Source organism: Hyposmocoma kahamanoa, unplaced genomic scaffold (assembly GCF_003589595.1).
Source record: "Hyposmocoma kahamanoa isolate Upper Pololo Valley unplaced genomic scaffold, ASM358959v1 64, whole genome shotgun sequence".
Lineage (NCBI taxonomy): Eukaryota > Metazoa > Arthropoda > Insecta > Lepidoptera > Cosmopterigidae > Hyposmocoma > Hyposmocoma kahamanoa.
The window spans coordinates 13,545,248-13,569,102 of record NW_020653852.1 but is presented as its reverse complement, the minus strand read 5'-3'; the positions used below and the strand labels follow the sequence as shown (position 1 = coordinate 13,569,102).

General features: G+C 36.7%; 3 protein-coding genes across 4 annotated transcripts in view; 2 read left to right on the top strand and 1 right to left on the bottom strand.

Moving 5' to 3' along the window:
* Nucleotides 1–881: 881 nt before the first annotated feature.
* LOC113231100 (TM2 domain-containing protein almondex) lies at nucleotides 882–2,102 on the top strand. Its single transcript, XM_026465273.1, has 4 exons — nucleotides 882–1,088; nucleotides 1,167–1,399; nucleotides 1,574–1,695; nucleotides 1,771–2,102. The coding sequence occupies exons 1-4, from the start codon at nucleotides 995–997 to the stop codon at nucleotides 2,048–2,050; spliced, it is 729 nt and encodes a 242-aa protein (XP_026321058.1). The 5' UTR covers nucleotides 882–994; the 3' UTR covers nucleotides 2,051–2,102.
* Nucleotides 2,103–2,204: 102 nt separating this feature from the next.
* Nucleotides 2,205–4,229, bottom strand: LOC113231004 (X-ray repair cross-complementing protein 6-like). The gene has a single exon (XM_026465136.1). The coding sequence runs from the start codon at nucleotides 3,991–3,993 to the stop codon at nucleotides 2,230–2,232; it is 1,764 nt and encodes a 587-aa protein (XP_026320921.1). The 5' UTR covers nucleotides 3,994–4,229; the 3' UTR covers nucleotides 2,205–2,229.
* Nucleotides 4,230–7,338: 3,109 nt separating this feature from the next.
* Nucleotides 7,339–23,855, top strand: part of LOC113230957 (guanine nucleotide-binding protein G(o) subunit alpha) — a 68,605-nt gene continuing 52,088 nt past the window's right edge. Inside the window, exon 1 of one of the 2 annotated variants that reach the window (XM_026465069.1) lies at nucleotides 7,339–7,704. In XM_026465069.1, coding sequence (XP_026320854.1) covers nucleotides 7,587–7,704 — 118 coding nt within the window. In that variant the 5' untranslated portion in view covers nucleotides 7,339–7,586. Of the gene's footprint in view, nucleotides 7,705–10,021; nucleotides 10,473–23,855 lie in introns of those variants that run through there. The other variant, XM_026465068.1, reaches the window with a different exon arrangement.

The following is a 23,855-nucleotide window of genomic DNA, read 5'->3' as shown; positions in this document are numbered from 1 at the left end:
AAATGAACACGGAAAGTTTGCCATTTACAAACCGTGCAACTTTTTCCCAACCAAGCCCTGCAAAGTATGTATGAAAATCCATTACTTTAAATCTATCTACTAGCAATGAACTATGTTAACATTTAACAGGCAAAAAAACTCATACATCCAACTGCCCTGTGTTCGTAATTGCGAGAACTAAAAATACCTACATGTACCGCTTACTTTTTAAAATAAAAAGAAAAGGGCGGTAAAATAAGTGCTTTATTCTTTTCTGTTTTTCGTCTTTTTCATGTTTTCGTCGCGAAAATGAGTTCTAGTGAGAAGAACTATTACGAAAATACAGTAAATAGGTACAAATTGAACCACATCATCAAAAGTACAGCAGACTACTATCAATGTGCCTGGAAAAACAATAACAATTTAATTTAGCAATAAATTGTCCTTACATTTCGTATATTACTTTTAATTTTAACTAATACTTATTTACTTTTTCTGTTATGCATCTTTTTTTCGAAAATTAATTATACACGCCTCGACGGAAACGGGAATTGCTGAACTCATATTAACACAACTCGCTGGTGCTCGGCCTTGTAACTCATGCTCGTTCAGTAATCCCTGATTTCCCGGCCTCTGCAATAATATACTAAATTTAAAAACGTGAAACTATATTATTGACCCCTGAAAAAACACCAAAATGAACGACAACAGCGGCAACGCAGTGAGTACTTCCGGCAATGAGATGTGGGTCTCATTTATATTACGTACTTTTATACGTGATGTAGTTCTTACTTGCATAAAGAGAGGGCGCAAGTGTTTCCTACAAAATCGCCGAGATAGGTCTCTTTTATATTAATCACAAAATTAGACAAAAGAAATAAAAATACTGTATCTGTGGCAATGATCAAAGAGAATTTGTTGTTACGGCGATAAATTGTTACGGCGTATGTTTGGATTGTATTGTCAATAGACTATCTTAAATTGCCTTTCCTTCCAAAAAATGTAAATTTCCACAATGCCAAGAACTCTGCCTTTAAGAATAAGTATTCGAGACTGTTTAGTTCTAGTTCTTTTAGTTATATTTAATACTATTCACATAACAGATATGGGTATGTTTATAAATTCAATATAGGACGATTTTTTGTTTGTTCTGTACATTTCATTTTTATTACACGATTTATTTACAGCCAACAATAACATGGACATACCAAAAGAGAAGAAATCTTCAAAGGAGTCTAATGACAAGTCTAGTGTTCGTGGGGACACTGAGGATTATTTAAAAAGTTGTCCTAGTGAACAAGACAACATCCAATGTACTGTCTTAGAATATCCTTGTATATTTTGTAACAGGACCATTGACTGCATCTATGGAGGATTTAGCAATTATTCATGTGAAGTGAAAGCTAAAGTGCATTGCAATGTAAGTATTCCAAATAAACCCTTTTTATTAAATATTTCTGCGTCACTACTGTTTATAAATACTGTTACAATGTATAGCCAACAGCACGTCAAGCTACACATCTTGTACCATTGCACTGGAGGTGATATTCAAACAAAAGTATAGCTTGGTAACTGTACAAGTGAAATATTTCAGGGTTCTAGAACCTTCAACAGGACTGCAATATGCAGATTTTGCTACCAAACTGAAAAGTGGGAGCATAGGTGTGACCAAAAAGCGAACTGCAATTCTCTAGCTTCTCCACTAAAGTATTACTCGTAAGTAACCCACAAGCGTGAATCAGAACATATAAACATTTTGTCAACTTATAATAATACTGTGACTTGTTGCAGAACTAACTGTACTGTTTCGGACGATGTTATTTGCCTTGGAACCAGAAGATTCATAAAGAAAATCCTATGTTCATGGACTGCAGGCACACGTTGGGGTACTGCTCTGATCCTTGCTTTAACTCTTGGGGGATTTGGTGCAGACCGGTTTTATCTAGGTCACTGGCAAGAGGGTATTGGAAAACTCTTTAGTTTTGGTGGCCTAGGAGTATGGACCCTTGTGGATGCTCTTTTGATTGGAATACACCACTTGGGCCCAGCTGATGGATCACTCTATATTTAGTTAATGTATGTACATAGACATTGTAATATATAGGATAATTTATATAATAAAACTGTTTTCAATATGTATAATTTTTTTTATACAAAAATACAATGATAATTTTACAAAAACAAACAATCACATTTTCGTTTTTTCTGTACTTAGTACTACTTTTCTATGCAGCTTTAACAATATTTCTTTTACTTATAGTGTTTGTATACTAGTTCAACAAGTTGTGACTTTTTCAGGCCATTCAAAGCTAGTTTTTCTGATGTAACTATTAGTCGTAACACATCTCTCAGTTGTGCCACTGTATATTTGTCAACACTTTGACTTTCAACCCTGTATTTCAAAGTTGACTCGTCAAAGTCTTCTGTTTTTGCTTTTTTAGGATTTCCACCTGAATCTTTTGGTATAGATCTCTTAGGAGCAGATATTTCAAATGGCCCAAATAGCTCTTCAAAACTATCTGCATGAATGTCTTCTAATCTGTCATTGCTAGGCTTAGTAGTGTCCACAAATGGTTCAAGATCATCTTCCTCCAAAGCAATTGCTTCCACAGCTCTGTACTCACATTGCAATTTTGGATTCTCAAACATATCTGATTTGTAATCAAACTTTAGTGTTTCCAACATATCTTTCATGAGGCCTTTTTGCTCTCTTGAAATTCCTGTTTCCTCATCATCCTCAACTTCAGGTAGGTCTCTTACATTTTCTACAAAAGGTATATGGATGACATCAAAGCCAATTTCCACATCCAGACCAAGAGGATGTGTGCATGGAGCAAGAGCTACTATAGAAGGCTTAGCATTCACCCTTGTGCTCAAAACACTAATTGCAACCATTTTGGTTTCAACACAAGCTTGATGCATTGCTTTAAATGCCACTGTAGATCCTTCAATAATACTGTCATTGGGAAATAAGAAATACCCTGTCTTTAAAAACCATTTTTCTTTACACATTATATCCGTTGGCTTGAATCCCAATAATTTAATCATTGGAGGGCCAAATGGGTTTTTCAACATCTTCATTTCTGCATCTGTGAATTCTACTCTCTCACCTCCAAATTCTTGGTAATACAGTGTTTCTGATTTTAGCAATGGCATTGTTTTTAGGCCACTATCTTCTCCGTCATCAACCTCCATAGATGTTTCATCATTATTTGATTTACAAACTTTTACTGCTTTGGTTGTACTCTTGACAACGGCATTATCTGTTCTATCTAAGTTGGTCTTTTTGTGCTGAGTTTTAGTTGAGAGTTTGTAGACCGCAACTCCAATAGCAAATCCTTCTTCAATCTGAAATTTAAGCTTAGCAACAGCCAAATTTCTATGGCTTTGCAAATGCATAATTTTCTCAATTTCCTTTGCATCCCATATTGGTTTTGGAATGTCAATGTCTTTACCTTTGTTTGCTTCTTTTAAAAATTTTGTATAAAACTCGTGTGCTTCATATTCATCTTCAGCAATGTTAATGATTCTTATATCTGTGTTGAAATCCACTAAATCTCTAACTCGTATTAATGTCGGTTTTTGGTCAATTGGTGCGACGTCAATCCTGGTTAGAATAATAATAGTGCGAGATAACAACTGCTTCTTACAGTTTCTGAACATTATACTGCACGCCCCCAAAGCATCAGACATTTTCAATTCTTTTGGTGGCTCATAACTGGAAACATCTACTTCGCGAAATTTTTTGAAGTCGTTGAGGTTGGGAGCAGTTAAGGGTATTAAATCTATAACGCTTTTTGTTCCAAACGCTGAAACGCTCACATCTTCTGTACCATATAAGCAAACCCCAAGTAGTACAGAGCTTGATGACCTCAAATAATGTCGCAACATTCGACATGTAGCGACATGAGCCACTGTAGCGGTATTCTTATCAAATACATTCAGCAGAACAACTACACCAGGTACACCCTTCCACGACGCAATTTCTTCATCATTATCGTCACTTAAATCCATTTTATATACTCAATGAATGCCGGTCCAGAGTAGTCAGACTAATGCAAGGAAGTGAAAAAAAATATAAAACATAAAGTGTGATTTATATAAAATTGTGAAGTCACCGACACACAGGCAGAGTATTTTGTTTCACAAATTATCTACTATTGCTACTGCTACTATGATTTTGTTTGGCGGCAGTGCGCTGTCAAAAAACTTTTTAGCATTGGCTACAAAGACATCTACTTAAAACAAAACAAAGGCTTAAGTATGAAACTCAATGTAATTTGCTTGTTGTAATTTAAGTTCATGTTTTAATTTCATTAAATTGTATCGTATAAAAACTATAACCATAAAAATCCGCTATCCGTAAATAAAAAAATCTCTTGAAAATCCGGAAATCAGCAATAGCCAAAATCGTTTGACATTTTCGTTTTTAAATAAGGTTTAATAGTGTTTAAAAAAAATTCATACTGCATGACCGGTGTTTATGGTTTTGTATGCTATAAGGTCCATACCGTCCGGCTTCATCACGAGCACACCCCGGACTCTCCATACAACAGCCGATAATTATTTGCCTGCTACTGCTACATACAGCAAGGCGCTATCTGCACACGCGCAAATGTGTGCGCGTAACCCTGCCAGGGTTACCCATCACTTGCTCGTACTATTAACATAGCGAAAATTGTAACACGAATTTTATATTGATATAATATTATATTTTTCTTTAATTTACTAACTATAATAATATTGATAATTTATTTAAAAAAGTATATTAAAAGCGCTTAAAATGTTATATTTTGAACAGGTACCTTTAAATAAGGTAACCAAGGCATTTGAAATTGCGTGTCCAAGTTTAACATTACCTACTTAGAATAATAACGCATAGAAACCTAGTCCGCACACGCTAAGTGAGGCAAATTGAAGCGCTCCCAAAGGGCCTACACGAGCGGGCGGGCCTTCAGTGCTCAAGGTCAACTTGCACCGCGAACAGATCAAGAATTTTAGCTAAAAATGACGAAATGTGCGGTAAATGAGTGTAAAAATACGTCAGACAAACATAAAATAGATACTAACATCACATTCCACGAGAAGTAACCCTTCAACTTGTAATAAATATTCACTAAAACCGAAAATTAATTTCGTTGTAACAAGACACGAAAATGCCTATACATGAATTTGATTTTTGCCTCACTTGTGACAGTTCGTTTGGTATGAAACTATCCTTCTATGCATTGACTTACAAATAAATGGACGACGGGTCTAATACAAAAACCACGAAAAAAATGTCCCAAGTCAACCTATTCGAAATTTAAATTGTAATGTCATCGCAGTATCGCGCTGTCAGTAGAACAAATGAAGACTAAAGCGGAGTGTGGCGCTCTGTATACGATTTTAGCGCCTTACAAGTGCGCACACTTTTTAGCGCGGACCCGACGTCCATATAATTGTAAGTCAATGCTTCTATGCGTTATTATTCTGAGATTGCCTAGTTAATAATTAGGTATATTCACTACGTAATATTTATCGGCAACACATGTTGAAAATCCGAGAATCCTTGTCGAGCTCACGAAGTTATGGTGTCTTATTATAGTGATATAATAAATCTGTATTATATATTACTCTGCACCAAAGAAAACAGTAACTGAATGAGTCTAGAGTCGTATTCCAGAACTCTACTCAATGCTCAACTGCTCAAGTCAGGATTGCACTGGCAACACAGGCAATGCTTGAAATCTATCTTGAAATCATACTCAAGTCGTAACTTGAGCATTGAGTAGAGTTCCGGAATACGACCCACAGACATAAGTTTTTTTACTTACTTCGTTTCATCTTTCAGAAAACGATAGAAACTCCCTTTATCCCATTTAGATGATTATAAGCAGCCGTACACAGCACAATTCACGACCATCATAAATAGTAACGTAAAATGATGTTATAAATTAATGTACAAATTTCGTAATGAATAAATGAAAACTATATTCAAATATCAAAGCCATCTGAGGGTCGTATTCTAGAACTCTACTCAATGCTCAAGTCAGGATTGCACTGGAAATACAAGCACTGGAAATACGACCCTAATGGCAGGGACTTGGGTATGATTTCGAGTGCTTTAAACCATACTCATATCCTGACTTGAGCATTGAGTAGAGTTCTGGAATACGACCCTTAGAGCGAAAACGGCTCGCCGACAACCTTGTTCTCGTTCAGTCAATGTAAACGTTAATGTGCGGGACGTGGTGCGGTATCTAAAGCCAGAGAGGTGCGGAGAGTGTCCGTTTTCGTTACTTATTTGTTCTCTGTCACGAGTAAACTTAGTAACTTATAGGGGGCATTTATATCCTGCATGGCAGTCCGCCTAGCCGCCTGCCGCGTAATGCTCATTTATGAATGTAGTCGCAGCGTGCAAGCCATCCTGTAGTCCTGCAATGCGTCCTGCAAGGCTCCATACGTGGGCCATATGCAGGATAGTGTGTGAGCAGTCTCCTGTCTGCGCGGCAGACTGCCATGCAGGTAGTGAATAGGCCGTTTTACACTAGGTGTTTGTTTTCTAATCCGTTCCCTTGTTCAACAAATGCTTTAAAAGTAACGACATTAAATTTAAAACAGGGGTCATGTAGGGAAAGGTTAATACTTCTACATGTTGTCGCTGTGTCAAAAAGTCACTTTTAAGACACTGGGTGACGATGAACTAGCCGACATCATAAGATGACTATATGACTTCCTAGGTCTTCTTATTTCACCCTTTTTATGTCTCCTTCGAAGTATTTTGTAAACTGATATGCAAGTTACATTAAAGTTTCAAGTCACCGTTCAAGCATAGGATAAAGGGTATAGTTATATACGTATAAGTATGATTAATTTTGTGAATTCTCACAATTGATTATCTAAAGATGTCGTTACATACGCATAATTAAGAAGTCTTTGCTTTGCGGTGTAAAGCAATGATGGCACTTGAAGTCATGAACAAATATTTTAATTCAAACTCATCACCACTTTGGTTATTTATAACAATTGTAACCGTTATTTATCTATATGAACAGAATGACTATACTCGTCTTGTGCATTCTGATAAGCAGAAAGCAGCATTCGTCTGTGTCATTGTCATTAAACCCCCGATGTAACCATTAACTCCGATTGGCAGCATGCGACTGCAATAATTGCTCGTCCTTTATTTCCTAGATAAGCTAGAGCGAGAAAAGGCGACTGATTCCAAGGCTGACGTAGGGAGTAATTAGTGTGTCAGGGAGGCACCGAGCGGCCGGTGGATGCGCGGTGGAGGCGGCGGCAGGTCGTGAGCCTGCGCACTGGACGCGGCGCGCTGAGCCTGCGCGGACAGTCATTCGTTCGCGGGCACACGCCGCGGCGCCATCTCCACCAGCTCGCCCCGCGCCCTCGTCCGCGACCGCCGCCACCGCGCGCGTAGGCCCCGATCGGCCCCCGGGACGCGCTGGTCGAGGCTGAGCTGGCGCTGGAGCGCGACCCCTCGGCAAGCAGCACGCGTGCGCTCGCTCGCGCGTGCGCGGCGCCACCTGCGCGCGACGACGGGCCGCGAGCATGCGAGGGGCACGGCGCTGCCGCGCGTAGCGAGCCAGGCCGTGCGCGCCATCGCCATGGGCTGCGCCTCGTCCGCCGAGGAGCGCGCTGCCATCGCGCGCAGCAAGCAGATCGAAAAGAACCTGAAGGAGGATGGCATCCAGGCCGCTAAGGACATCAAGCTGCTGCTCCTTGGTAACGGAGCCTTCCTCTATGTCTTTCCGGTAGCTGGATGCGCGCGCACTCTTAGCTGAGCTCTATCGATGCGGCGCCCGTGCGGCGACGTTCGTGCTGAAACGAACTTAACGACCATCTGGCTGGCCAGAAAGTATTGACTCTGTGAACGTAGGGCTCATTAAACCTTCGCCAAAATCACATTATAAACCCTGAATGGAATATTCTAGGATGGTTGGTTATTGACAACGCTGAAAATAGCATTGCCTATGTAGGTACTTAAACGCAATTCAATTCAATAAAATCAACACAGGGAACAGTTTTAAGATAAAGTCTATTGAATTTAGAATTAGAATCAGATGTCTCTCAGGCCAGCAGATTGATTTTGATTCAAATCAGAATCGAACCGATCGGGTAGCCCATCTGAATCTCGAAATCGGATGGGTTTCCGAGCGAGAAAATAAACCTGAAGATAAATCTGTTGCCTGTTGTGGTCAAAACATGAAACTGTACCTAAATGCCTTGTTGTTTATTGAAAAATAATATCAAGTAGACCTATTAGGATATAAGGAGGGTTTTATGTGAGCCAAAACTTAGAATACGCTAAATATTATATTTTCCTAGGATTATTTTACTCGATTATATCTAGCAATAAATCCAAACCCATCACTACCAATACTTATGATCTCATTGTAGTATGGGTATATAAGTAACAATAATATAAACTGCCAAGTCTGAACATAGTTCACCTTCTGTTCAGTTCTGAACATGATCGAAAAGATATACGATAGATAAACGCGCTCTGCGAATAGAAAATCACAGAGACACGGAACAATATGAAAATCTTCATGTTGATAATACCACTTACTTTACGTGTGTTCGATTTTAAAACCGAATCGTTGCGTGTGCTTGCATTTTATAGATGCGATCAATAAAAACTATATAGCATATCTCTGCAACCATATAATATATGAAAAGTCTTCAAAAATCTATGTGAAGAATATCAGCTATTTTTACTATACTTTGATAAGTTAGATCGTGGTAGAAATTAATCCTCTTCCGGAATTATTGGTAAAGGTAGATACTTAATTGAATAATTCAATAAGAATCTACCTTTAGTAATAATTTATATAGTAGACATTTCGATGAATTCGTTGTATTTTTAAATAGTAGTTTTTAACCAACTACAAATATGATGAATGATGAGAAGAATGTTATTTGGTGTCATTTGAGCGATTTTCTGTTCGAATCGTTCTGTTCGTATGTGTTTAGGTGACACAAGACAATTTTTACAAGTTCCAAAAATACATTTTCTATATAGGTACCTCCATGAGGTTTTGTTTCGTAACGTTGTTTACGTGCTAAGTCATTTGTCTTATCGTGGCTGCTTTTCTTTTTTGTTTCTATTCAGCGTGGTCGACAGAAATGTCGAATACAATAATATAATATAATGTACATTGTAGTAATTAGTGTAATAAGTCCTGTTTACGAATATTTATGAATATTACCACTCCGTAACTTCCCGTGGGATGGCCTCCATGAGTGAACTACTAGAGCGACTTGTTAGTCTTGCGTTGGTCGAGCTGTGGCTGTTTACTTGAACGTCGTCACAGTGCACGGCCACGCTAAGATATTATAGGTATAATCCAGGAGGTAGTTTAGCCACTGTTAGTACACGTGTCCTTCCCTACGTGTTATATACGTATAATATTGCAGCTTTATAGCGACCTCCAACCTACCTGATAAGCACGGCAAATTTTTGTGTAGGTAATTCTGATAGTGATAACTATGAGTTAGAGACCCTGTTGTATAAAAATAGCAATCCCGCATATAGGCGTTAATATTGTAAAATAATGCATTTGAGTCGGCACGAATATTACATTGCTTAACTTATTCTTTACTGATATACTGTGCAGTTATCAATTATAGGGAACGATTTCATATTCATTGAGGCGTAATTGTAATACTAACTAACAGATTTCTCATAGTGACGTAAAATAATACTTGCGAAAATACAACCAAAAAATAATACAGTCTGTGAGACAACTAACCACAGACTTAACATAATTTCGTAGCAACACAGTATCAAAGTTATTTTCTATTAAAATGGTTTCCAAGAAAACGGTATGAAGTTTTAACATTTTTTTACAAAAACGCGTCCAAAAAACCATAGACAACAATAGACGTTCGATTTGAGCTTTGAACACATTTTGCTTTTGTTATCTTTCGTGTGTGAATCTACTTTCACGCATGTGTGAGCGAGCTCGAACGAAGTTTGCCGAACGCACCCGAATGTCAGTCGAGCGGGGCGCGGTCGCCGTCACGGAGCGGAGCTGGCGCTTGTCATCCGGCCGCCATTATCTCGTATTTAAACGGTTTCATAAAATCAATTAAAGTTCGCGCTGTCGTTGCATATATTCAGTGCGGAGTTCAGTATAGATTTGATAAATCGACGAACGTGTGATCAGCCGTCGAAGTATAGTGTATATCGGTTCGGTGGGAACAGTGAGAAGTGGTCCAGTTAGGTTACTGTGTGTCCGGTGGTATCACAGTGTAGGGTGGCTCCGGCTGGGCTGGGGCGTGTGGACGCGTGGGACGCGCATGCAGAGGGAGCGGTGAGAGCGCCCGGCGCGGGCTCGGGGCCGGCCAAGGCTCGGGGACAGCTGCCGACATGGGGTGCGCGCAGTCGGCCGAGGAGCGCGCGGCAGCGGCTCGCAGCCGACAGATCGAGAGGAACCTGAAGGAGGATGGCCTCCAGGCCTCTAAGGATATCAAGTTATTGCTACTAGGTATGTTCCTGCCGCTCGAGACGCGCCGCACGCGGACCGCACCCATACTCGTACATCGTAACGTTTTGGGCGTTACTTTCGGTTATTACGAGCTGTAAAGCTTTTATCTCTCGCTGTGGAAGATTTTCGTTGCATGGTAACGTAAGTGGTATTGATTGAGTGAATAAATCGGCTTTCTCTTGTAACTCATCAGTATGCTGGTATGTACAGTTGTTCCGCGTGCAAATGAAAGTGGCTATCGGCCTTATGCATTAGGAAGTGATTTATTTCTTTATTCTCTGCCTTGAGTATATTATGCTAAGTTCAATGACCCAGTGGGTCTGACCACATCAATGTTTTTGATAGTGTGGTAACAGGCAGTGATCCTATTATTAGGTCCAATATTGAACCTGATGAGTGAAAGCAATATGCTTGCTATAAACTATTCTAGAACAGTTCAACCATTTCTAATTGCTTACTAAGTCTAATTAAATAACTTAATATAATTTGGTCCCTTTGCTCAAGTTCTGTGGTATATCATTGTGTGCATCTATTTACCAATGACAGCCTATTTAGTTATCATGTGACTAACATCTTAACAATAATTAAGGATAACAGTGATATTAGAAAGCAAAATTAATACACACTGTAATTTGTATACTTCTAAAGTCAGCAACAATAGTTGATGACTGACTGAGTATATATCATTGTTACCTAAGATCAACTCTGTGTTAAATTCTGTGAATAATGTTTGTGTATTGATATAATTTATTGTTGAAATATTCACCATTGTAATGCTTGTAATATCAAAAGATGACCATAATCAAGAAATTTAAAAGAAAGTAACAACAGATAAAAACAATCTTGACTAGACTCCTATCTAAAAATTGTATGTAAAATGTTCTTACATAGGAACAGAGCCGTCTTCTGTACCTTGCAATGAAATGATTACATTATTTTTTTTACGAACGTGATGCCTTGAATTGGGTTCATATTATAATCCCAAACTATTCTGTACTTTAATGGAATTCAATGCATAAATAAATTAACACGCAAACCGAATTTTTCCAACCAAAATAACTTCATTGCACCTCATCCATAACCATATTGACTGCATCATACCTGTTGACTTTTGAACCTTTGCCAATGTAACCAAGTTAAGCCATTAAATTGTTGCCTAACACTTTGTCATGTGAATATTAACAGTATAGCACAATCTACTTAAATATATTGTCTGTAAATTATAATGTACACCTACATGTGATTTGTTCATACATGTAAAGTTCTCAGTTTACAGTGAGCTAACACGGTTGACTTTTCTCTTTTACCTTAGATTACCTGGGTGTGAGATGTCTATAGGAAGCAACAGTGCAACATACCAGATATTTTGGTATATAATACAAACTTAAGCACCAGATTGCTTAACTCAAATTGCAGTTTTAAATACAAACATTGTATTAATTTATAGTTTTCTATGCAGTCTTAAATACAATCTTTAATTAAAATTAAAATTTTAACAAATTTGACCAAGCTATGATAAATATTTCTTTTATTATTAAAATTTGTTTTTCATGCAAGTCTTATTGTTAAAGTTTTTATTCTAATATTGTATAAAATTTCATTCAAACATCCTTTTACATCAGTTGCAAAGTTCAAACGAAAATATGCCATCAAACTAAAATATATGAAACATGTTGCCTTGATCTTGACTGAACCTCATTGACAATGTGATTGCTTACCTGGCAAGTCGTTTCCCTTTGCTAATTACCGAATACATCAATACATCATCGCCGCCTTTTTTTGCTTTTTTTTAAGCAACTGAACATTTCTAAACTTTCGATTATTAATTATTGAATTGGTTTACATAATTCTTACTAGTATTTCTATGTTTACGCGAATATCCAAGGTTACGTCTTAATAAAAAAAAAACGGCCGAACGGTTACTATGCTGACCTGACACGCAGAGATCCCGAGCTCGATTCCCGGGCCTGGAGAAATATTTGTATGGGTTCCATTTATTTAGCTCGTGAGTTTGGGTAATGTGTGGTTGTCTATGTGTGGTCCATGGCACCCGCGACACAGGATTTGCCTAGCGCGGGGCTAGAGTGTGTGCGTTATTATTATTAATATTATGAACAAAGTCCCTCACCCCTTCAAGCGCCATGAAATTGGCAAGGTCCATGAGCGTTCGTATCCTCTGCCGCGGAACTATTATAAGTGTGTGCGTTGCGTTATTTTTTAAACTGTATAAAGTGGCTCCTCTCATTGATATTTTTATGAAAAAAATATTTACCCCAAGTTCTGTTATTGAAAACCTAGGTTTACGTTAAGTGGGTTACTATTCAATTTAAATCGAGATTTACTTCACTTAGTCTACACATATATACAAGCCATTTGGATAATTTTGGCAAATCGATGTGTCAGAAACTAAGAGCTTGTTTACAATTTCTTTAAATAAATAATGACTGACCTGTTGTTGTAGATTTTGTATTAGGTAAACAAGTTAATTAAGCTTTGATTAAAAAACAAGACTGAATTGTTGCTTATTTTTGCTAAGAAAATTTAAAATGTTTTTTGTTGAGTACGTTTTTCATAATTCGCGTATATATAAGATAACTTCTAGGTAAGTAATTAAAGTAGAGTATTTTTACTTAAAGCCCAAAGAAAAAGTGCTATATTAGTCACAGTCGTTAAGTCGAGGCATGAGTCACCCGTGTTTCCCATTTTCACGAGAAGCGGCAATCGATTTTGAATTCATAAACAACTACTCAGTACAGGCGTTTGTAAATTGAAACAAACTGACCGCTTTAATTGATTAATACCAATTACGTGTGTAAAGTCGTTTTATGACGCATTACTCCGTGCTAACAGGATTATAAAACAGTACAAGTCGACCGAAGCAATTAGATGCACAGGTGACACGTTTTCCATATAAGCATGCGTCTTATTATATTGATTTAAGTTTTCACGATTTTCACGTGTTATTTGATTTTAAAATCGGTTGCAACGTCTATGGTCTCGAAGAGACTGACGAGGCGGGTGTCAGAACATCTTTTAGCTGTGCGAGTTGTTCTAACTACCCGCAATTGTCTTCATCATTTTATTTGCGCACTAGGACTGTCATTCGAGACCATAGACGTTGCACCACGTCCGAAACGTCGAGGTAAATATTTTTTTTTTATGATACCAAGTGGTGGGACGAATAACTCATGCGCTTGGCGGTAAGTGACATGCCTATTTATAGCAGTTGCAGTGCCACTCAAAGTTTAAAATCGCAAAGATCTGAGGGGCACTGCCACTACGCCCTACATTCTGAGATATAAGTTGACAAGTCCTATGAGCCTCTAATTTCACCAGCACCCTTACTCTTTGAAACCAGAACACAGTAATGCTCACATTACCGCTTGGCGACAGAAATAGATAAGGTGGCAGCGCCCCTCGGTGACTGCTACTAAATGCTAAATATTATATACATTATACATGATTTAATCCGGTGTTAAAATCAAATAAAGCGTCATATTGTTTTGGGTAACTAAAGACGCGAAATATTGTATACACAATGTAAACAAAAATTAGGACTTATTCATCAGACTTCTTGAACGATTATGTTTCTTTTTGCTAGTTTATTATTAGTTACAATCGCAAACAAAATGCACTATTTAGTATTTACCTGGTAGTAATTTTTTGCTAATTTTCATCAGTCGGGTATGCGTGGAATGCGTCCATAACTTTACTCAATGCCCAAGTCAGGACTTGAGTATGATTTCAACAACTGGAAATACGACTCTAATGGCAAGGACTTGAGTATGATTTCTAGTGACTTGAGCATTGAATAGAGTTCTGGAATACGACCCTTAATGTGAACTGTTCGATTTCTTTTGATAAGAGTCCGTAATTGTTTACCAACTGGCATCTTTTCCTGCCACCCTCATAGAAATCCAATCTGTCATGTTTCTTTATTTCGGAGTTGTTTGGATCAGCGATATAGCGTAAGGTCGAAGTTAATATTAGCTTTGGAAAATATAATATGCGATATTTATAGCTAATATTTTGGCAGTAATGATTCATTGTTAATTATTAATAACACATTTTTTTAAACGACTTCAAAAAAAGGAGGACGTTCTTTATTCGACTGTATTTTTTGTGTGTGCATGTTACGCGATTACTCCGGCATTTGTTTACTCCGAATGTTTGACAATTTGGTATCACCAAAGTGTATACATATAAATCAATGACCTAAAGCCATATAAAGTTCGATGACGTCTGCCCTAGATTACGTACCAAGAAATGTAACGATTTATTGCTTCAATATATTCAGCCAATTATTGAAAAAAGTGTATCAACACTACGTCGATACGTTTGCAGGGTAAAAGACATTTTCAAGCAGCGGGAATTTCTTAATAGCCATTAGTGTTGATAACTTTCCTTTAAAGTTACAAGTTACATTCAATCTAGCCTTACCGAGCCATCGATCCCATATCTGTGTAAAGGTATAATTCGGAGCCATGTACGTATGTTCCGAGAATGTCGAGTGTGTCCAAGTTAATTGATGCGTCATGTCAAGATATCGTGACTGGAGCGGTTAGTGTGATTGGCGCTTTTAGAGGACGTTTGACCTGTGATTTTGCTTAGAAGTTACAGTTAAGGACTTTGTTCTTGTTCAACTGCCTCCGTAGCCGAACGGTCACCATGCTGGACTGCCACGCAGAAGTCCCAGGTTCGATTCCCGGGCCGGAAGAAATATTTGTATGGCCTACATTTATTTGTCTCGTGAGTTTGGGTGTAATTTGGGATTGTCTATGTGTGTGTCCATGGCACCCGTGACACAGGGTTTCCCTAGTGCCGGGCTATGTTGAGTGTGTGCGTTATTATTATTATTATTATTATTGTAGTAAGGTTTGTAGATGACTATTATAAATAAAGAGGGTACTTTTTCACTTATAACCAGTGATCGGAATCGTAGGAGTTAATTTAGCTAAACTAAAGAATAATAACGTGGGCATTCCCTTCTACAAATCTCGGACCTTCTCGAAACTGATTATATTTGATTATGCGTATTACTTCTTGAAATTTGAGTATAATAAATAAATAATGCATAATGCACTCATAGCCCAGCACTGGGAAGACCCTGTATCGCGGGTGCTATGGACACACACGTACATACTGCCTATAGTTTTAACTAACCTGATTTTAAGTGTGAAAACACGTTTGATTATTTATCGAGTTCTTAGGTTTTCGCGATTGTTACACATAGGAAATGAAACTATTTTTCCGGATTTAAATCGGTTGACTGACCTCAGTCAGACTGACCTCAGTCAACCGTGACCATGTGACCTGTAAAGGGCCCGAAACGTCGGTTTGTTTGAAAAAACAAATATACGCGATTTAAATCCGGAAAAATAGTTTCATTTCCTACGTTTGATTATTATTTATAGAATAGGGTTTCTGCAGTACACATTATTGGATTATTGAATTACTAAAAAACTATGCATTGAGAGAGAAAAATTGAGGGATTTTTTTACTGTCAGAAAGTTCCAGCGCGAAAACGAAACTACATAACCACAAAAGGCAGTCGACGCACTGACATGTACGGCCTTACATCACCTCATACAAACACGTCGGTATTCACCGTACTATCTTTGTGTGCACATATTAAATGTGTGTGTAATGTCCACAAATGTATCTCAAATAAATCATTCAATTTTGTCACACATTGTACACAACTACAAAGAAAGCACTTGGAATACGCACGGTAAAGCCCGTAGTAGTTTTTATAAGATCTATATATCGAAAAGCCCGTACTGTCCATATTCGAATTTTTCATTTTACGGTAAACGCCGTTACTGTCCATGCAAGGGTTAAAAACCTAGTTTTTTTCTTGACTCGAACTTTTGCACTGTTACGAATATCGTCGGGGATAGTGCAAAGGCGCGTATCTACCCAAAACCAAATTTTACAGGATAAAGTTTTAACGTTATTATTTTATTTGAATTTACTTTTACGACTTTCATTTTTACACAGTAAGCAATAATTTATATTGGCTATGGACTGCTATCAACAGATTTCCCCTAAATCTTGTTCATTTACTTGCCACGTCATTTACGCGGATCAGAATGGTCGCGAACTGAGTAAATTACGCGGTATTGAAATCAAAGGCATATTGTTGTTCACCGATTTCTGGCTTTCTGTTAGTCAATCGCAACAGGCGTTAAGAAGGCGGGTCCCAATCATATAACTACGTGCACTAGCATGCAAAACTCAAATTGGCTACAAGTTTCAGATACGCGAAATTATCCAATACTAGTACACGTAATTGCACTATCCCCGACGATATGTAAGGTGTTGACCCAAAATCGAATCGCTGCTCTATACTTTTAAATGACTAACTAACAAAGAGCTATACAAACATACTAAAAAAACTGTCATGCAGCCAACTGCTCCCTAGCATTAGCGCCCGTAATTGCGTGAATTTAAAAAGAAAATATATGGTATTACTTATTTACCATACAGCCTCTTCACGAGATTTATAATATATAAATTTCACGAGAGAAATAAATGTAAGCCTTACAAATATTTCTGCCGGTCCGGGAATCGAACCCGGGATCTCGCAGCCCAGTATGGTAACCGTTCGGCCATGGAGGCAGTCAAAATAATATTGTAGTTCGTGTTTCTAATGGTACTTACTTTACTGACCATTTAAAAAATAAATACAAGACAACCTATATTTTGGAATTTTTAGAAAATAAACAGTAAAAAAAGAAATTTTATACTCATTAGAGGTATTGTATTGAGGGAGGTAGATTACCTCCCTCAATTCCGATCATTGCTTATAACTTACAAATCTTGTTTTGTTTTTAATTCAGTACAGTTGAAAACACTAAGATAACCTTGCATAAGAGTTCTTGAAGTAACGCGATAATACGGTATTAAGTCGAAGTGTGACCTACGGTCAACTTGCGACAATGATATTTTTGATTATCTTTAAAATTATGGGGTTTTGAAAATAGAACAATAATTTTACTTTAACTTCATATGCCCGAAGCTTTGAAATGGCTATTTTGTCTTATTCAATATTCATAAAGGCAATGGTTTAAGTAAATAAAATAGAACGCTTTTTAATTTCTAAATATACTTTTCATAATTTAATAACTATTTATAACATAATCAAACGTTTGTAAGATGACGCGTTTTCAAGTTATATTTCGCGTAGGCTTTACAAATGCCATTTTGTTTCTTTTATGTTTTTTAAAGAACGTAAAGAAACTGAATATCAGTAGTGTTAAAGCTCTTCCGTCGTTTCTACATGAATGGGAGCACAGATTAGCATTATAGAGGATGCGTTCTCTATCTATCGTCGGAACACGCGGCGATGTTATCATAGCGATAGCAAAATAGGCTCTGAAACTTCTGGCAAATGATACCCGTGATAAAACTAGAGATGATCAATTTTGAAAGGGCTCGCCACGAATATTGGCATTCACCATTGCAAAGAATATGAACGACGAGAACATCTGTTTCAAGGATTATAGCCCATATCAAATGGGATGGGTACTGTGACATTTCCAATTTTTACGTTGTACGCATGCTATTTTTAAGTTATCTTAACCAGGTTACAAATATAAATAAAAAATTACAAAAACAAACAATATTTTTATTAATACAAAGATCGAACACTCAGAAAATATATAATAATTATAACAAACTAGTGGAGTAATTTCACAAAAAATAATTGAATATCAATACAATAAAAATTTAATTACAAACAATATTTGTTGCAGTTGTAATTTTAAGTAAACATTATTGTTTACTTCGTGTGTGACACGGAATATTTATCCATAGAGATTTACACCTAGAATCGATAAATCGAATTGGTTAATTATGTATATCACATCAATATGACAGTACATCTTGTATGCGGGTAGTTTTCTTTTGTTTTGAGTTTTACGTGATGTTTTTGGAGGAATTGTTCAAATTTTTTTTCGTCTCTGTTGATTTTATGCTTTGTTGTCGCCTTTTTGTTTGGTAGTTGTTGTTTTCTTATTTGTTGTGTAATTTTTAGTAAGTTGAATAGTGAATATTTTTTTTTTATAATTATTAATACAAAGATAGAACACTTAGAAAAAATTCCTACGTTCCGGCCCTATTCGAACCGACGTCTTCTAGCAAACCATGTCAGAAGCTATAAAGAAAGATTTTTCTAAGTGTTCGAAATTTGTACTAATAATTATAACAAACTAATGGAGTAATTTCACAAAAAATCACTCTTCGTTACAAATTATATCGAAAAGATATTTAAATCGATTTTTTTCATTCGATTTTACATACCTTTAGAAACTTCAGATCTCAAACGCCACCGTATTCATGCTATATGAGTACATTTTCAATAATCTGTAACTCTGTTTCCCAAACTTTTTGATGGGTTAGATTATAAAAAAAAAACTATACTCTCTTGTCGATATGCAACACAAGGACTCAGTGTGTCAAACGACTAAACAAAACCATCTTCTGTTGATGACATAACCACAACAGAAAGGATAATAAGCATTATGAACTCCTTATTATGCATGCATGGGCAACTGATTTTGTTAGCTGTTATCTGATACAGTCTTGTTGTATCATTGGTATTCTTATTATTGGTATTATCGAAATTTTAATTTTTTTAGTTCAATGGGTACTTTACATATACCAATGATTATTTTTAATATCAATTGACTAAATAGAACGTATGGTGTACGATATACATTTTTCAAATGGCTTTAATTTCGTTTGTAAAAAATAAACTCTGAAATAAAGCCAGTGTGCTTGCCGCTCGACCCAAGCAAAATTAACCGTATTACTATGGGAAAAATTGGAATTCGAGCTGAGGTAGTAGGTAATCGACTCTTAAATAAAATAATTAAAACAAATAATATTAGAAAATAGTGTTAAGTTTTCAAAGGTGACGCTACGACAAAAAACCGTCTAAACTTAATACAAATATCCGCAACGAGAACAGCCCAGTTCAGTTGGCGCGTCGACCGGTAGCCACGTTGAAGCAACAGTAGTTGGTTCGAATCCTTTCGGAAGGAATTTTTCTTTGTGTTCGTTCGGTCTTTGTATATAATAATAACAAAAAATAATAATAAACTAGTGGAGTCTTTTCACAAAAAATAGTAAGAATTCAATGAAGTTTGACAAACCCCAGGTCCTTGCAAAAGAAGTCCGTTATCTGCCCAGGATGCTGCGAGAGGCCATTGAAATTAAAAAACATCCTAATTTCAACAGGGAAGATGGTTTCTCCATACCACCAGTTTGGGATCCAGTATTTCCTCTAATGAAAAATCCCAAACAGACATAAGACTGCAGTACTAATTAATATGTTTTATTTTATTCTAATTTCTATTAATAATTAATAATAAATTAAACTTAATAAAAATTCATTCAATAAAATAATTTGTAAAACTTAATGTAGCGTAAATTGGAATGTTTTCTTTGTAAAATTAAAAATAAGGTATTTAATTAATAACTATTGTAACTATAGTGAAAAAATAGGGTGGTTTGCAATAATATTAGACATAACTGGTTGAAGACTGTACCACCTCAGTCAACCGTGACCATGGGACCTGTAAAGGGCCCGAAACGTCGGTTTGTTTGAAAAAACAAATATACGCGATTTAAATCCGGAAAAATAGTTTCATTCCTAAAAAATAGTAATATTATAATAAATAGAATATAATAATTCACAAAAACAGTCTTAAATTACACAATGGTAAGGGTTTATACCATGTTCCCTATCGTATTTTATTTAAATGATCAACCATATTTCTGAAATTATGATATTTTATGTATTTTCCTTAAAAGTTGTTAAATAATCACAAATTGTATACCTAATTATCATACTTATAAATTTAATTGTAAGAAAGAGCAGCGTTTAAACATTTCTTCATGTACTTTGAGGGTTCTAAAACGGTTCATGACAAATTGCCTTCTCTTTTTAAAAGACCAGAACCAAGAAGAAATCTGTTGCTGCTTTTGCTGTTGAATGCTGAGTCAGGCCCTTTTTGTTGACACATTACACTCAGCTTTACACCCCTACACAATCATACTCCAGAACTCCAGGTGATACCCGCAAAAACCTAGGCTAACCCTTTTCTTTATCATTACCATTATACCTATGTCATAAGCTTCTTTGTAATGTACTGTGATTCAGCAAATAAACGAGTTATCTATCTATCTATGTTCAGAAGGTCTCCATCAATAACAGCTCTAGACATCTTCCGGGTATGCCAGAGTCGAATCGATTTGATTTCTTTGTTTCTCGATTTTGCAGCTTTTTAAGACTGCTCAAATAGTTAACAGAGCATGATTTATGACGCTAGACCCATGAACTAATGTCTTATGGACAAAAGTCAGAAAAAAGTACGTTTCCAGATTTTTTATTTATCCGACTTGGCGCAAATAGGTCATAATTGTGTGTGAAATCTGAAATTTACACCAAAAAGACTTTATTTCATGTTCACTCACTCATATTAGTATAATTTTGTAGTAATTGCAATCTAGCGAAGCGTTTCTGACGTTTCGACTATTTAAAAGTCTTCAAATAAGGTGTTGCTGGGAACAACCTTCTGTCACGCGATTAACTACTTTATTGTGAAAGTTACGATACACAATACGAAACTATGTAAGTTCTATTCTGCGTGTAACGCAAAGCGATAAGGCGTTTGCTACGAACTTTATAATATACACCTCTATTAACGCGAATTCGTCGTATTTGCATATATTTAAGCAGTTATGTAAAAGCAAATTGTCGTAATAAATTTATTTCCAAATAGGCAAAACAAAAAGAATGTGTGAATTAATCTATATTATTTTATTCAAGACGGCATAAAACGACATTTATAAAACGACATTTGCAGGATTGCTATTTTTCGTAAAATTTGGTCCTCGATAGTTTTATCGATAGATTGTGAAAGGAGATAAAATTTCTCGGAAACGTATGGATAGTGACTGTTATGACGTTGTAATGATTAATAATTATAGTATCGCCTTCTTTCTTGTTTTGATACTGGTACCGAACTCAATTCATGAAGTACAGGGGTATGATGTTATTCTTCCAAGATGACATTTATTATACAGTTTTTTACCTTTTATTAATTATATTGAAATTAAACAAGTTCAGCCATTTATTGCGTAAGCGTAAACAATATTCAGTCGTTAGAATATTTACCGGCTGCCATTACTAGCTGCTTGTAAGCTAGCAACCCTTTTACGCATTAAACGTGTCATTTTGCTCGGTCTCGGGGAAAAGTATAGTTTTGTCTGTGCAGTAAAAATAGTGAAACTGGACTACGTTTGACTATAAAAATGGTACACATTACTTGGTCGTTTAAGCAAAATACGTTTAGTTTATACACACAACGCGCACATACGCATTCGTATTACACTCTCACTCACTTTTACCAAACTGTTTTTTTAAATTCGTAGACTTACTGTACCGTTTAGTGCTAAACCAAGATCCTGTGTATTTTGGGGAATGTGTTCCATGCCTTATTCAGTGTATTATGAATGAAAATAATGATAAAAAGTAAAAATAAATCCGAATTAACTTTTTCACTAGATCTCAACTTTACTGAATCCAGTGTATTTTAAGTGATGGGATTATTTCCTTTTTAGCAAACCGGTAATTAGTATGTATGGCGTGCATAAGGTAGTGGCGTCACAGACAAATATTTCCGTGTCTCTTTCTAAGTACAAATGCCTGAATAGTTTGTAGAAATATTCTACGTATCCATGAATTTTAATTACGTTTCTACGTTTGCCCTTCAATTGTGTTTTTTTAATGTAAAGCTTTACATTTTCGATACATGTTAAATTACCTTATTGTACAATGAAATCAAACTAGCAGCGTAGGTGATAATATGTGTATCCGAGGGTCAGAGATCGGTCGTTCGCGCCTGCCTCAATTAGGACCTACGCGGGGTCAGACTTGGACCTGTATTTGTGCTTCTACCGGGCATTAGGTTCCATTCAGAAGTGTAGGAATTTGGTTGGATAGTTTAATATTTTATTTGATCGTGCGTTTGGGAAAACTGACTTACCAAGACTGTCAAAGAGCGTCAATAACGTTAACACCTGTGATTAGTTACATTCTGTTTTAACAACTAAACATTGTGTTATTTATTATATTGAATATCATGATGTTTTTATTACCGCGATGTTCATATGTTTCAAAACCGAAACGCAGTAACGTTCAGATTACTGCTTGGCGGTAAACATACATACGTATGTACTGCCATTACCTGGAAATCTTTTACGAGGAGCTCTACTGCTACTAAGAGTATAGTATTGAGGAGAAAAATGTTGTAATAGTAATTTATTTTTAATCATTCTGGAGTTTCAGAGGCAGGTTTTTAGGTAGTAGCACTCCTTGTGAAAGAATTCGTCCAAAGTACTGCCACCTCGCCTATTTCTGCCGCCAAGCAGTAATATCAGCATTGCTGTGTTCCGGTTTTGAAGGGTAAGGGTGCTGGTGAAATTACAGGCACATAGGACTTGTCAATTTATGTCCCAGGGTGACGTGCGCAGTATCAGTGCCCCTCACATCATTGCGATTTAAAACTGAGTGGCATTGCAACTGTTATGGACAGGCGTGTAGCTTATCATCAGGCGCACGATTTATTCGTCTCATCACTTGATGTTATAAAAAAATAATGTAATATTTTAAATCGCACAAAAACACTCTAAACATGGCCTTTATTTCAGTAAAGTCACATTGGATAATTCGATAGTATTCGTTTGGCGACACCCACGGCTCCATGTAACTTTATTGACCGTAAGTGGGTGAAGAGTTGATTGTAGGCTAATTATCTATGTATTTTTAGATAAGTTTGTTTGTTAGATGAGCTCTTTGTAAGTCGAATAAGTCGTCCTGACTTTCTGCTGGAAGTGTCAAATCCTATGCACTGTTATAAGGTACAGGTGCCTATAAAAATCACTTTCTTGATTCCCCTCTCTGCTGTCTCCCACAATGGCCACATGAACCATTAATGGATTGCAGAAAGTGCGACTTACCAAATTGGTATCGAAATGTAGAATTTGGAATTTCACTTGATGATTTCCGTGGTCGAGTGGCTTGCTCACTGGTTTTCATGGTATCGCATCTCTGATAGCTTCGATCCCTGGCCGGCTCAATGTCCAAAAAGTAACTTTTCTATATCGTCTCTGATCTGGGTGTTTATAGTATCCATTCGTTATTTATTCATTTATTAGTTACTTACTTTGGGATCATAACAACGTATGTGATGTATGTATATATACACACACACACACACACACGCACGCACGCACACACGCACGCACGCACACACACATGCATGCACGCACGCATGCACACACACACACACACACACACACACACACACACAC